A 13,576-nucleotide genomic window follows, 5' to 3' on the forward strand; every position below is an offset into this window, starting at 1 on the left:
TTCTCCTCCAAACATTATTTTGCTTGCTTTCTTATCATTCTGGCTCAGCTCTTTATCAAGCCTCTCTGGTAGCACAAATCACTTTTTTTTTTCATCTTATTATGTTCAGTAAGCATTTGTAGGAGAAAATATGAATGCAAATATATTTAAGAACAATGTAATTTCTGGTAAACTCAAAAGCTTGGCTGGTAGGAACCGATCATCTGCCTGTAATTGCTAGCTGGTTGATATAGTGACAGCTCTTTTACCTCTGGAGTGTTTGCATTTTCTCAAGGAGCATTAGATTAGTTAAGCCTATTAATATGTTGAGAGAGAAAGGAACAGAATGTAAAATACACACTCAAAACTCATTCCTTTCACAGGAATTATTTGTCAAGAAGCTTTATGATCTTTGTGATTGCTCTCATAATTCTTACTTCAAAATTCAAACAATTCTATTTAGGACAAGTCTGTGAATACCTGGATTCATGCATGACATTTTTCATTCAATGAAACACTTCCTCTCTGGTGTGTTTTGATAAAGGGTTTGCTGTAGTGTCCAATTATTGGGTTATGCAAAAAAATTATTAAAAAACTCAGATTAAAATTCATGTTTTTCTCTTCTCTTTCCCTCCTGAAGAAGGAATATATTTAACCTTTGGAAAAGAACAATTGAACAGTTATGAAACATTCATGGAAAACTGAGTATTGTAATTTTACTATATAAGTATGTAAGGAAAGTTTTTAATAATAATGTTTAGGTGAAATATCTGATGAATTAATTCTATCAAGTCTTAGGTTCTTTGGTTTTTCTGTCAAATTGATGCTCATTTTAAAATTGAATATACCAACTTTTTATCATAATGGTGGTAAGTAAATATCTTTAGGATGCCGTTTTCCCAGTGGACAAGCTAAAATTGTAACTGTTTCAAATAATGATTTTTACACTGCTGAGGAACTAATAAGTATATGTACTGAGAGAAATTTAAGTTGACAGTAAAAATATTGAGTTAACCTATGGCCTAAAACCAAGAGCAGATGGAAATCTCTTGCATGATTTTCAATTCATTAAGCAATGTAACACTTTATTTTCTAGAAATTTTAGTTCAGGGAATGAGAGTGGTGACACAGTGAGATAAATGAACCCACTTCTTAATGTGCTGAAAGTATAGAAAACAAAATACTAGAAAGAATTTTTAAGATTTGGTAGTATATTTGATGTTTGAAATTTTTGATATCACAATTTAATTGGTACATTATTATCTATGAAATTCAGTTAATTATAAGAAAATACTAACACAGTCTTCCAAATTTGAGGTGAGATAGATAGCCAAGCTTCGTATTTATTATTATCATTTAATAATTCATTTAATAGTTTACTTCATAGTCTTCTTAATATTTCCTACTAATAAAATTGCTTCTTTATTTTATATTTTCATGTGCCGCTAATTTCTAGTTTTGGAGAGTTTCTACTTTTTTTAACAGATGGGCATATTTCTCAAGGGCATTTATTTTTTATTAGTTCATTTTAGTTATGCATAACAACGGGGGTCATTTTGACATAACTAAATAAGCATGGAGTATAATTTCCCCAGTTTAGTTCCATGTACTTCTCTTTTACCTGACCTCTTCCCTTCCCCATTTCCTTTCCTCTACTCATCTTCCTTCTATAATTTATACCTTTTTAAATTAGTGCACTATGGATATACATTAAAGGTGAAGTTCACTGTAGTATATTCATATTTGTACATAGGAAAGTTTGAGCAGACTCATACCACTGTTCCTTTCCCTGTCCCTCCTCCCATCCCTCATTCCCTTCCTCTAGTCTACTGACCTTGCTGCTAAATTCATGAGATCCCCTTTCCCCTTTTCTTCCTTTCTCTTATTTTGATCTAGCTTCTACATATGAGAGAAAACATTCATTTTAATCAAGGACTTTTAATAAAAAGGATTGTTAGTAGGTTATTTCTATGTGTATTTATAATAACATATCTTGTGTTGTTTTGGTTTTGTCAATATTCACAGAAGTTCTGTTTAATTTATTGTAGCGTGATAAAAAATATTAATTAATGGCCAGTAAATGTTTTATATGTTTGAGATCTCAAAATTCATTTTAGGTCTGTTTATACCTAATTCTAGTAGCATATTTTTCTGTAAAAATTTGTAGTCTCATCATTGCCATTTTAAATTTACTAAGTTAGCCAAGTCACTTAGATTTGTAGTACTTCACACTTTAAATATGCATTGTTTAATCTACTTCGTTGTGCTTGCTACTTATTGTTCTGTAGAATGTTACCTGCTAAATTTTGCAGTTGACAGTTCATTAAAAAATGATAGCAATGATATTGCTAGTTCAGCAGGATTGTGTATTTGTTAAGAATTTATTCATTCCTGATCTAAAAAACTAAGATTATCATGTCCACAGTGACTTCAAGACAGACAAACTAATATCAAAATGAAATAAATAAATAAATTGTTGAGGACTGTGATTTGGCCCCCATTCCAGTTTACCATGCAAAGCACAATTTAGTTGTTGATTATAATCAGTCACTATAGTTTGATTTACTGGTTAAGAACAACTTTGTTTTTTTTTTTATTATTTCTTACATACATCACAATAGAGGAGTGCATTACATTCATAATTTTTTTTGCATTGCAATTCTTAGTACACCTTTATACCACAATTTATCAAATCTCTGTTTGTATATAAGGTATGTTGACACCAAATTCACATCTTCATACATGAATTTTGTATAATGATGACCAACTTCTTGAACTATCCTTGCTATTCCCATCCTCCCTCCCACCCCTATTCCCTATCTAGAGGTAATCTTCCTCCCTTGGTCTCCATCCCAACCCCATTTTGAATCACCCCCCCTTATATCAGAGAAGACATTTGACATTTGTTTTTTGGGGATTGGCTAACTTCACTTAGCATAATCTTCTCTAATGCCATCCATTTCCCTGCAAATGCCATGATCTTATTGTTTTTTATTGCTGAGTAATATTCCATTGTGTATAAATGCCACATTTTTTTTTATCCATTCGTCCACTGAAGGACATCTAGGTTGGCTCCACAGTTTAGCTATTGTGAATTGTGCTGCTATAAACATTGATGTGGCTGTGTCCCTATAGTATGCTGTTTTTAGGTCCTTTGGGTATAGTCCGAGAAGAGGAATAATAGCTGGATCAAATGGTGGATCCATTCCCAGTTTTCCAAGGAATCTCCATACTGCTTTCCAAATTGGCTGCACCAATTTGCAGTCCCACCAGCATCCTCGCTAGCACTTGTTGTTGTTTGTCTTCATAATGGCTGCCACTCTTACTGGAGGTTGTTATTTGTCTTCATAAAGGCTGCCACTCTTACTGGAGACTCTGCGTCTAATAGAAGAAAAAGTAGGCCCTAATCTCCATCACGTGGGCTAGGCCCCAGCTTCCTTAATAAGATGCCTATAGTAAAATAATTAAAACCAAGAATCAACAAATGGGATGGATTCAAACTAAAAAGTTGTTTCTCAGCAAAAGATATAATATGTGAGGTGAATAGGGAGCCTACATCCTGGGAACAAATTTTTACCCCTCACACATCAGATAGAGCTCTAATCTCTAGGGTATATAAAGAGCTCAAAAAGATAAGCACCCCCCCAAAAAAAAAAACCCAACAAATAATCCAATCAATAAATGGGCCAAGGACCTGAACAGACACTTCTCAGAAGAGGATATACAATCAGTCAACAAACATACGAAAAAATGCTCATCATCTCTAGCAATCAGAGAAATGCAAATTAAAACTACTCTAAGATACAACTTTGGTTTTTATTGTTTATCTCATGCATTTTTTGAACCATCTGTTGATGGACTATTTCCTAATCCATTTCCACAGTAGATACTAAATTCTGATTTTTTTGTTCTGCCACTCTGCTTTTAGAGGAGCCAAAGAGCTCACTATGCAAAAAGTAAATAGATTTATAATTCCAGCTTCATGCTAAATGGTCTGCTTTTATGAAGTTTACATAAAAACCCTGAGCCTACTTATTGCATCAAAATTCCTTATCTCCAGAGACCCACTGTTGGGGTTGCTATGTGTATTTGTTACCCTTCACCAAATGTGTGTTTTTAGTGTAAGTGGTGTATATACCAGTTGCTATTAAAGGGAAGTATTTGAAAACTGAGTTTCAATGGTAGTTTCTTCTAAATTGGAATAGGCTTAGTACTGATGAGCATTCTTTTAATCTCCTTTTCAGGCTGCTTTTACTCCTGGACCTTTTTCAAATAAAAATGCGTATCAATATATGTTACTTTCAAAAAAAATTATTTTACATTACAAATTGTGTGTATGTGTGTGTGTAATTTGTACATTTTACACTACGCTTACTCACCTTCAGAGCTTTAAATAATTGCTTAAAATTATAGCTTAAGGAAAAAATTTCTTGAATTTACTGTTGTTTTTAGTAAATTAAATGTTATTTTGGGGTATTTTAAACATATTTTATTATATATGAGTAAAAGTGGCCACAAAAATATTTATTTTTGAATGATACAAATGAAACTTAAATAGTGTATTTGACTTTTCCACTATTTTTGCTTGTCTTTTCTTTTGTTATAGATGCTTGTTACCACACCAGAAAAATGGGATGTAGTGACAAGAAAGAGTGTTGGGGATGTTGCTCTTTCCCAAATTGTAAAACTCCTTATTCTTGATGAAGTTCATTTGCTGCATGAAGATAGAGGACCAGTATTAGAAAGCATAGTTGCACGTACTTTACGGCAGGTAAGAGAAAGTTATTTGTAAGTTTATTTTGAGAGAACCAGTAAGTTTTTAATCCTAAAATATAGAATTCAAAGGAAAACTTAATATGCATTATTCTCAGGGATAAAGGTAATTTTAGTATGAAGAAACACTTAACTATTTCATTTTCACATTAACTATTCAGTTTGTTCCAAATCTTATTTCATTGTTGTCTCTTTAACCAAAATAAGTATAGGAGGACTTCTATTCTAAACCTGTGTTGTAAAGTTGATCCAATATTCACTAGTCAGAATTAAAATATTTTACAACATAAGGAACTATGTTGTAAAATATAGTTCTTCTCTGCATTGTACCCTCCAAAAATCTGAATGTGATTTATATTTTTTCTCATATATTGGATAAAATGAGATTTGATTGCCACATAGCCATAATTTTAACTAAATTTTTTTTAAAGGGGCATGTTTATGTTGTCTCTAGGTTTGGGCCTTTTTGGTAATTTATAAAATAGTAGAAACAAATAATTGGTAAATTCACCAATGCCAGGAGTATCAGGATATTCTTTGTTAGCTATTTTTTTTTTAATAAGTGAAAGGATATGAACTCTTAGAATAGTCATGGATATTAAAGTGAAGTTTTCTGGTAGATTGTACATGTATGGAAAATAGATGAACACAAGTTTTTCAAACTCTTCAAGAACTCCGTTTCCTCGACTCCCCATTTGTTATTGTCTTTTATTCATATTCTCTTGCCTTAGTGTTCTTCCTAAAATAGACAAGACCTGATGACTAATCAGTATGTTGTCAAAAACCTTAAGTTACTTACCTCTGAGTACCTGGCAAAATTACAACAGCAAATCAGCTAGCCAGACTGCTCATCATTAGAGGAGAAGATCACACAGTGGTGTAGACTAGTGTCAGTATATATTCATAGAATATGATATACACTACACATTCATGGACTTTGAATTTACCTGAATTGCTGGGATTACCCTGTAACATCTAAGCAGTTTTTCTTCTATTTCCCTAATGTGACCATTACTAAGCTTCCTTAGTCTCCTTTATCACTCTCCTCCACTTTGTCATGCCTCATTCTTACATGAGCACTTTTTACTGAAAGGAAATAAAGTCCTTCATGCTTGAACTCCTCAAATTCTTTTCTTTCCCCTAACCAGAAAAGAATCCTGCCTCTCCTCCTGCCATCATAAGGATTCCATCATTATATTCTTAACCTTTTCTCAGAGGTCTCTTTTCCTCTTGCCTCAGACCCCATTTATTTGACTCTGTAAGTTACCCCTTTTCTTTCTCCTATATCTTCAGTTTCTGTCTCTTAGTGGCCACTGTCTCCTTAGTGTAATAGAATTAAAAAGTCTTTTGATCTTTACCAGAAAACTTCCCTCAAATTTATCCTTCTCCAATAATTTTGCTCCATAAATTTCCTTACCACCTAGCTTCTTGAAATATTAAAGTATCTTCACTGTTTTCCTTTTGATTTTTCAACCTCTGCAGTCTGGTCACTGCTTGAACTAAATCAACATAAATAAAATATTTTTACTAGTATCACCAGTTACCAAAGGATAGTTTTCAAACCCAGTCTTTTTTAACTTGTGATGTTAGTAATTTTGATATTGGATACTACTCATCATTCCTCAGTCTTGAAACTTGTTTCCTTTGGATCCATGATGATACCCTGTCCTAATTTTTTACATGACTTTTTCCCCATCTATCTGCTCTTTCTCAGGCTCCTTTACTTCTCTCCTGTCTTCATCATTAATGTTTATATTCTCTAAGATTCTGTTACCTGACATTTTTTTTTCATTTTAAATATTTATCCAAGAAAACAATGCTTTTGTGCCTACCTTACCTAAATCTTTATATGTCATTACAGATTGTGTGTGTGTGTGTGTGTGTGTGTGTGTGTGTTTGTGTGTATACAGGTTGAGTATCCCTCATCTAAAATATTTGAGACCAGAAGTGCCTCATATTTTAGATATTTTTGGTAGGGAAGAGGATTTTGGAATATTTGCATGCCAATAATGAAATTCTTTGGAATGAGACCCAAACATAAACACAAAATTCACTTATGTTTCATATACATCTTAGACACATAGCTTGAAGGTAATTTTATATATAGGTTTAGTGTGCCTACATTTTTACTATGACCCGACATAAAATTTCAGGTATGGAATCTTCCATTTGTGGCAGCATGTTGGTACTTAAAAAGTTTCAAATTTGGGTGTATTTTGAATTTCAGATTTTTAAATTAGGGATGCTCAACCTCTGTGTGTATATATGTAAATATTGTATTTAAAAAAATTTTTTCTGCTGATTTCTACCTACATTCAAATTCAGCTTTATGTTTCTGCTTTAGTTTCCCATAAGTATCTTTGCTAATCATGTTAGAACTCTGTTATCTTTTCTGTGTCAGTATAAATAAGGTTGCACTCCACTTGTTTCTAAGCCAAAACCCTGGAAGATACAGCAAGATTTTCCTACTTCCTTAACATTCCATCTGAATATCTAGTTTAATAACAGTTATTTTATATTTCCTATCCTGAAGATCTCTGATCCATATCCAGGCATAGGAATTTAATATACAAAACTTTAGGAAATGATATTTTGTGCCAACCAAGTTTTAAATGTTCCTATGTATTCCTTCTAGTAAATGAAGTATAAAATTCTAGGCATTAATGATTTAATTGTATCAAACAAACTGTCAGTGCATTGCAGCAAATATAGAAGAGGTTTTTTTTTATAATTTTGGAGTGGATATCTAAGCAATATCATAAACTCCAAATGTTATGAAGGAAAACTGTGCCACATTTCATTGTGTAAATATTAAAATAGTCTGCCCAGTCATGATAGTAAGGACATCACCCCAAAAGTTAAAATTCAAGTGACTGCATATCAGAAATTATTTGTTACACATTTTTCAATAGAAATAAGCATACTGAGGAAGATTGAAAAGATACTTGAAAGAAATCCAAACCAATATTTCTATTAGATTAGCAAAACTGAAAATGAAATGTAATTCCATTCACTAAGATCAACCCTATGTTTTTACTTCTAGCAATCTAAACTATAGAAATAATAACACAAACTCACAAAGATGTATTAGTACTAGTATTCACTGAAGCTCTCCTCCCGCTCTTTTTTTTTTTTGAATGCTGGGGATTGAACCCAGTGCTTAACACATGCTAGACAAGGCTATACACTGAAATACACCCCCAGCCCAAAGTTCTCTTTTTACATCAAAGCATTTTGAAAACAATCCAAATATTCAATACCAGAAATGGTTTAATATATTTCAGTATGTTCATACAAATGAAATTCTACCTTTAAAAAGAATAAGGTAGGGCCATATGACCTGGGCTTAAAATAGTCTGTGTTTTCATTGAGCAAACAAGCTGTTCTATTTATTTGTGTATCATAAAAAGTATGCTATATTTGTACTTTTGTTCATTATTTTACCCAGTGAATACTTACTAAGCACTTACATTTTGCCAGCTCATAGTTTTAGGTGCTTTAGATATAATGGTAAACAAAACAACGTTTTTGTTTTTATTTACATTTTAAATGTTTTTGTTAGTCCATTATAATTATACATGATAGTGGGGATCATTTTGACATCATACAAGCATGGAATTAATTTGCTCCATTTCAGTCTCTAGTACTTTCTCCTTCCCTTTCTTTTCTTGCTCTCCCAGTTCCCCTTCTTATCTACTGGTTATTCTTCTATTTATTTATAGTTTTTTTTTTTAAATTGGTACTTCATAGATATACAATGAAGGTGGAATTCATTGCGGTGTATATGTGCATAACATAATTTGGTCACTTTCATTCCTGAGTTCTTAACTTTTTCTATATCTTCTCTCTCTCTACCTTCTTTCTTTGTTCCACTTATCTTTTCTGGTTTCATGTGATCACTGCCCACCCCCCATTTTGGTCTAGCTTCTGTATATGAGAGAAAATATTCAACCCTGACTGAGTCTGGCTTATCACTTAACATAATGTTTTCTATGTCCATCCATTTACCAACAAATTCCATAATTTCATTCTTTTTTATGGCTGGTTAAAACTTCATTGTGTATGTATACCACATTTTCCTCATCCAGTCATCAATTGAAAGACATGTGGGCTGATTTCATAATTTGACACTGTGAATCGTGCTGCATTAAACATTGAGGTGGCTATATTGCTATAGTATGTTGATTTTTAGTTCTTTTCGATAAACACCTTGGAGTAGGATAGTTGAGTCATACAGATGGTTCCATTTCTAGTTTTTTGAGGAATGTCTACACTGCTTTCCAGAGTGGTTGTACTAATCTGCAGTCTCACCAACAATGCATGAGTATAATTTTGTTCCCCATCCCCAGCATCTATTATTATTTGGGTTCTTGGTAATTGCATTCTAACTAGAGTGAGATAAAATCAGTGTAGTTTTGATTTGCATATCCCTGATTGCTACTTATGTTGAACACTTTTTTCATGTATTCATTGTCTTTGTGTTTTTTCTTTTGAGAAACGTCTGTTTAGTTCCTTTTTTCATTTATTATTTGAGCTTTTTTGGTGTTAAGTTTTTTATAGATATATACTTTATACATTCTAGATATTAATTGTTTGTCAGAATAGTAGCTACCAAATATTTTTCTCCCATTCCATAGACTTTTTGTATGTTTTTGTTTTCTTTGCTGTGCAGAAGTTTTTTAATTTGATGTCTGCCGTTTATTAACTCTTGTCATTATTTCCTAAGTTTTAGATGTTCTATTGACAAAGTCATTGCCTGTACCTCTTTGTTGGAATGTTGACCCATGGTTTCTTCCAGGAGTTGCATACTTTCTGATCTAATTCCTGTGTGTTTGATCCTCTTGGAATTGACTTTTGCACAGAGTGAAAGATAGGGGTCTAGTTTCATTCTTCTACATATGGATATCCAATTGTACCAGCACCATTTGTTAAAAGGCTGTTTTCTCTAACATGTAGTTTGGCACCTTTGTCAAGGATCAGATGACTGTATATATGTGGATTTATTTCCATGTCTTTTCTATTCCAGTGGTCTTCTTGTATATTTTGATGTCAGTACAATGCTATTTTTCTTACCATAAGTCAGTAGTACAGTGTGAAATCAGGTATTGTGATTCCTGTCATTGTTTTTCTTGCTCAGTGTTGCATTGGCTATTCTTCCAAATACATTTTAGAACTGTTTTTTCTAATTCTGTGAGAAATGTCATCAGTACTTTGGTAGGGATTACTTTGAATCTGTAACTTTTGGTAATAGTGTCATTTTAACAATATTGCTTGCCTGTCTGAGAATATGTGAGGTCTTTTCCATTTTCTAAGGTCTTCTTTAATTTCTTTCTTCAGTGTTATAAGTTTTTATTGTAGAGGTCTTTCACCTCCGTGATTAGATTTCTTCCCAATGTTTTTGTTTTTTTGTTTTTAGTTTTTTGTAAATTATATAATTTTCATAATTTTTGCTCAGCAGACTTATTATTGGAGTAAAGGCAAGCTATTGATTTATGAGTGTTGATGTTTTATCCTGCTGTTGTGCTAAATTTGTTCATAAGCTCCAGCAGTCTTCTGGTAGAGTTTTTATTTGTTTTTTGATCTTCTAAATATAGTATGTTATCCGAAAATATAATTTAAATTATTTTTAGGCTGGTGTAGAATGAGGTGTGTATGTATACATAAAAGAATATTCAGCAAGCTGGAAAAATGATTTCTTAAAAGTAAAGGGACAGGGGGCTAGGATTGTGGCTCAGAGGTAGAGCGCTCGCCTACTGTGCATGAGACACTGGGTTCCATCCTCAGCACTACATAAAGATAAAATAAAGATATTGTGTCCACCTATAACTAAAAACTAAATATTTTTTTAAAAAAGTAAAGGGACAGGGCTGGGGTTGTAGCTCAGCAGTAGAGCACTCTCCTAGCACATGTGAGGCACTGGGTTTGATCCTCAGCACCACATTTAAATAAACAAAATAAAGGTATTGTATCCACCTACAACTAAAAAAAATTTTTTTTAAAAAGTAAAGGGACAGTATTCTTGGGATATATGATCACTTTTATCATATAAATGAAAAATACGTATATATGCACATAAATACAGAGGGTTGAAATGTTCAAAGAAGATTTATAAAAATTAAATATTTTAGCTAATATCAATTTAATAATAATTTCACAGGTATAACTAGTTGTAAAATATAGTTGAAGCATTGAGAAGTATCTCCAAGTCCTTTTTTAATACAGTGGATATGTTCTGGTACAGATTTTATGTATAAGACCTCAAAAAGAAGTATTCAGTACACTTTTTACACAAAAGAGAGTTATTTTGATCATGAAACATTTTCATTTTATACCTAAATACTTAAATAGCTTAGTTAAAATTGTTTAGGAAACCATGCTGCATGAATTCATACATTCTACATTTACCTGCAATGAACTTGTTGGACCATGTCCATCCAGTTAAAAGCATCCCACAGATAAAGAATTTCCTGCAAGTATAAAACATTAGAGGCCAAGTAAATAGCATTAGTACATTTGCCAGAAGGTCTATCATTCACATCTTTTTATAAGGGGATTTATTTAACTAGGACAGCTTTCTTTTCTTTACCCCTCTGTCCCCATAGAGGGAGAAAGTAGAATGTAGTCTTGCTGCTAATTCTTTCCGTATGTATGTGTGTACACATACCCATATGCATGTAACATGTATATGTTTAAAGCAATTATATCTTCATAAATGTTTTTGCAAATATAAATGTAGAATATAATTTTATATATGGTTTATAAATATGATAAATGGTATAAAATGGGATATTTTATGTATCATTTAATTATATAAATATATAATTAATCTTAAGATATAATGTTATGGACATATAATTTATAATTAAGTAATATATTAATTCATACCTCACATTATCATCTCCATAATCATTTTCCATTTATGTTTCCTTATAATCATTTGCTAAATAATTGTTTATTATCTTAAGAATATTTTCAAATTCCTTAGCTGGATAGTAAAGATTATTCAATCCTGGTCTTTCTTTCTGATTTTAACTGCTGTATATCTGTTGGAAAGTAGACAGATACATGTCGACTACTGTGTTTATGATTCTCATATTTCCAATATATTAGTGCAGTGCTCATGAGTGTTTAATAGAAGCAAAGTTCCTGTTTTTTGTTTGTTGTGATTACCATATGTGCCCCATAGATGGCAGTGTTTTACATCATTCTATATTTGTTACTAATGTAGACCTGTGACAGGAAGCTGTTCCAGTGAAGTTTCTGTCCATGATCTGAAATTACGTGCTAGAGAGGAGACTAAATACCCAACACACTTGAAATGATGGGGAGAAATTCAGAAAAGATAGAAATACAAGAACTCTTAAATATGTTGTATTCAACAACATTGATCTGGTATTAGTTGTCTCAGTTACTTTGATTTCACTGAGTAGGGAGACTGCCCAAATTTAGATTTTTTGTGTGAGGGGAAACATGAAAGTTTAGTGCCTCATTTTTGTGTTAAATGATAAAAATAAATCTTTAAAGCACTATTTTTTTTTATCATTTTGAACAATAGATTCTTTTTAGGGAAATATCTGTGGCATAAAAAGCTTTGGGATTTGGTTTAGGACATAAAATTCCAAATTTTTCTTATTTCAAGTAAAGTATTTCTCAAAGGACTTCATTATGTTAAAATTATGAGTTATACTTTTAGATTAAAAACATGGTTGTTCTATAATGGATTTTTAGCAGAAAAATGTCTCTGGTAATTGCTAGGGGACCAGGTATTTAACATCAAATGAGCTTAAAATTTTGTTCAGTAAATTTTGTATTTTAAATAATAATTTTAAAAAGAAATATAACTTCTATTTCTTTCCAGATTACTATGGACACTATATATAACTATAGAGTAATTAAAATCATTCTAATTACTTTGTATGATGAAGTATTATAACAGGTGTGATAATATAATATTCCATTATTTGGAGTTCTTTGCTTTTGGTTCAGTTTGGTTTGGGTTTTTGCTGATATCTGTATGATTTCTTTAGTGAAAACAAATTGATGGTAATGTGTTCTATATGTGTGAATATTTTGATTTCCACCCAATTCTGTCAGTTTTTGATTCTTCCTATTTATACTTCTATATATATTCTCTACATGTGTCTTATTCAGTTTTGCATCATTAAGTGGTACTCCAATGTTGATGGAGGAGTAATTCTGGGAGTATTACTGTTATTCATACCGGGCTAATTTGCTTATTGAGTCTAACAAATTAGATTCAGCTAATTTGTCAACAACTTCCTCAAAAAAACGGCTGTGAAATTGATAGCACCATCCTAGGATCATAATGGTGTGTTTTAATTACCAAATGAATGGAAGCTTTATGGGTTTTGGTTTTGATTTTTGTGTTTGGTACCAGGGATTAAATCCAAAGGCACTTTACCACTGAGCCACATCCCCAGCCCTTTTTATTTTTTTATTTATTTTTTTTTTAATTTTGAGACAGGGTTTCCCTAAGTTGCTTAGGGCCTTACTGAGTTGCTGAGGCTGATTTTTGAACTTGGAGTACTCATGCCTGAGCCTCCCAAGCCTCTGGGATTATAGGTGTGTGCCACTGTGGTGCTGATTGGAAGTTTTGACCATCCATTAATATTATCTTTGTGGGTATATTACATTATTATCAGAGAATTTACCCTATATGTTTTTTAATTTGAGGAAGTTTTTGTTGACCTAATAATATGTTCCATTGTTATAAACTTTTATTGCTATTTAATATAAATTCCTATGCATATTTTTAATAGTAGGGAGTTCTATTATGTATCTGATGGATCAAGTTGTGAATTGT

The 13,576-nt window shown here is 32.0% G+C and overlaps 1 protein-coding gene across 4 annotated transcripts in view; it reads left to right on the forward strand.

The window, feature by feature from the left end:
* Positions 1-13,576, forward strand: part of Ascc3 (activating signal cointegrator 1 complex subunit 3) — a 382,235-nt gene that overhangs the window by 134,814 nt on the left and 233,845 nt on the right. For all 4 annotated transcript variants that reach the window (XR_006848984.2, XM_046430755.2, XM_046430758.2 and 1 more), the window contains exon 11: positions 4,586-4,750. Coding sequence is in view for 3 of the 4 variants with exons in the window: in XM_046430755.2 (XP_046286711.1) it covers positions 4,586-4,750 (165 nt within the window). In the remaining variant the exon portion in view is untranslated. The remainder of the gene's footprint in view (positions 1-4,585; positions 4,751-13,576) is intronic.

The sequence above is a fragment of the Marmota monax genome, unplaced genomic scaffold (genome assembly GCF_021218885.2).
Source record: "Marmota monax isolate L192 unplaced genomic scaffold, Marmota_monax_Labrador192_F-V1.1 WCK01_AAM20220418_F8-fsc00013, whole genome shotgun sequence".
Classification (NCBI taxonomy): Eukaryota; Metazoa; Chordata; class Mammalia; order Rodentia; family Sciuridae; genus Marmota; species Marmota monax.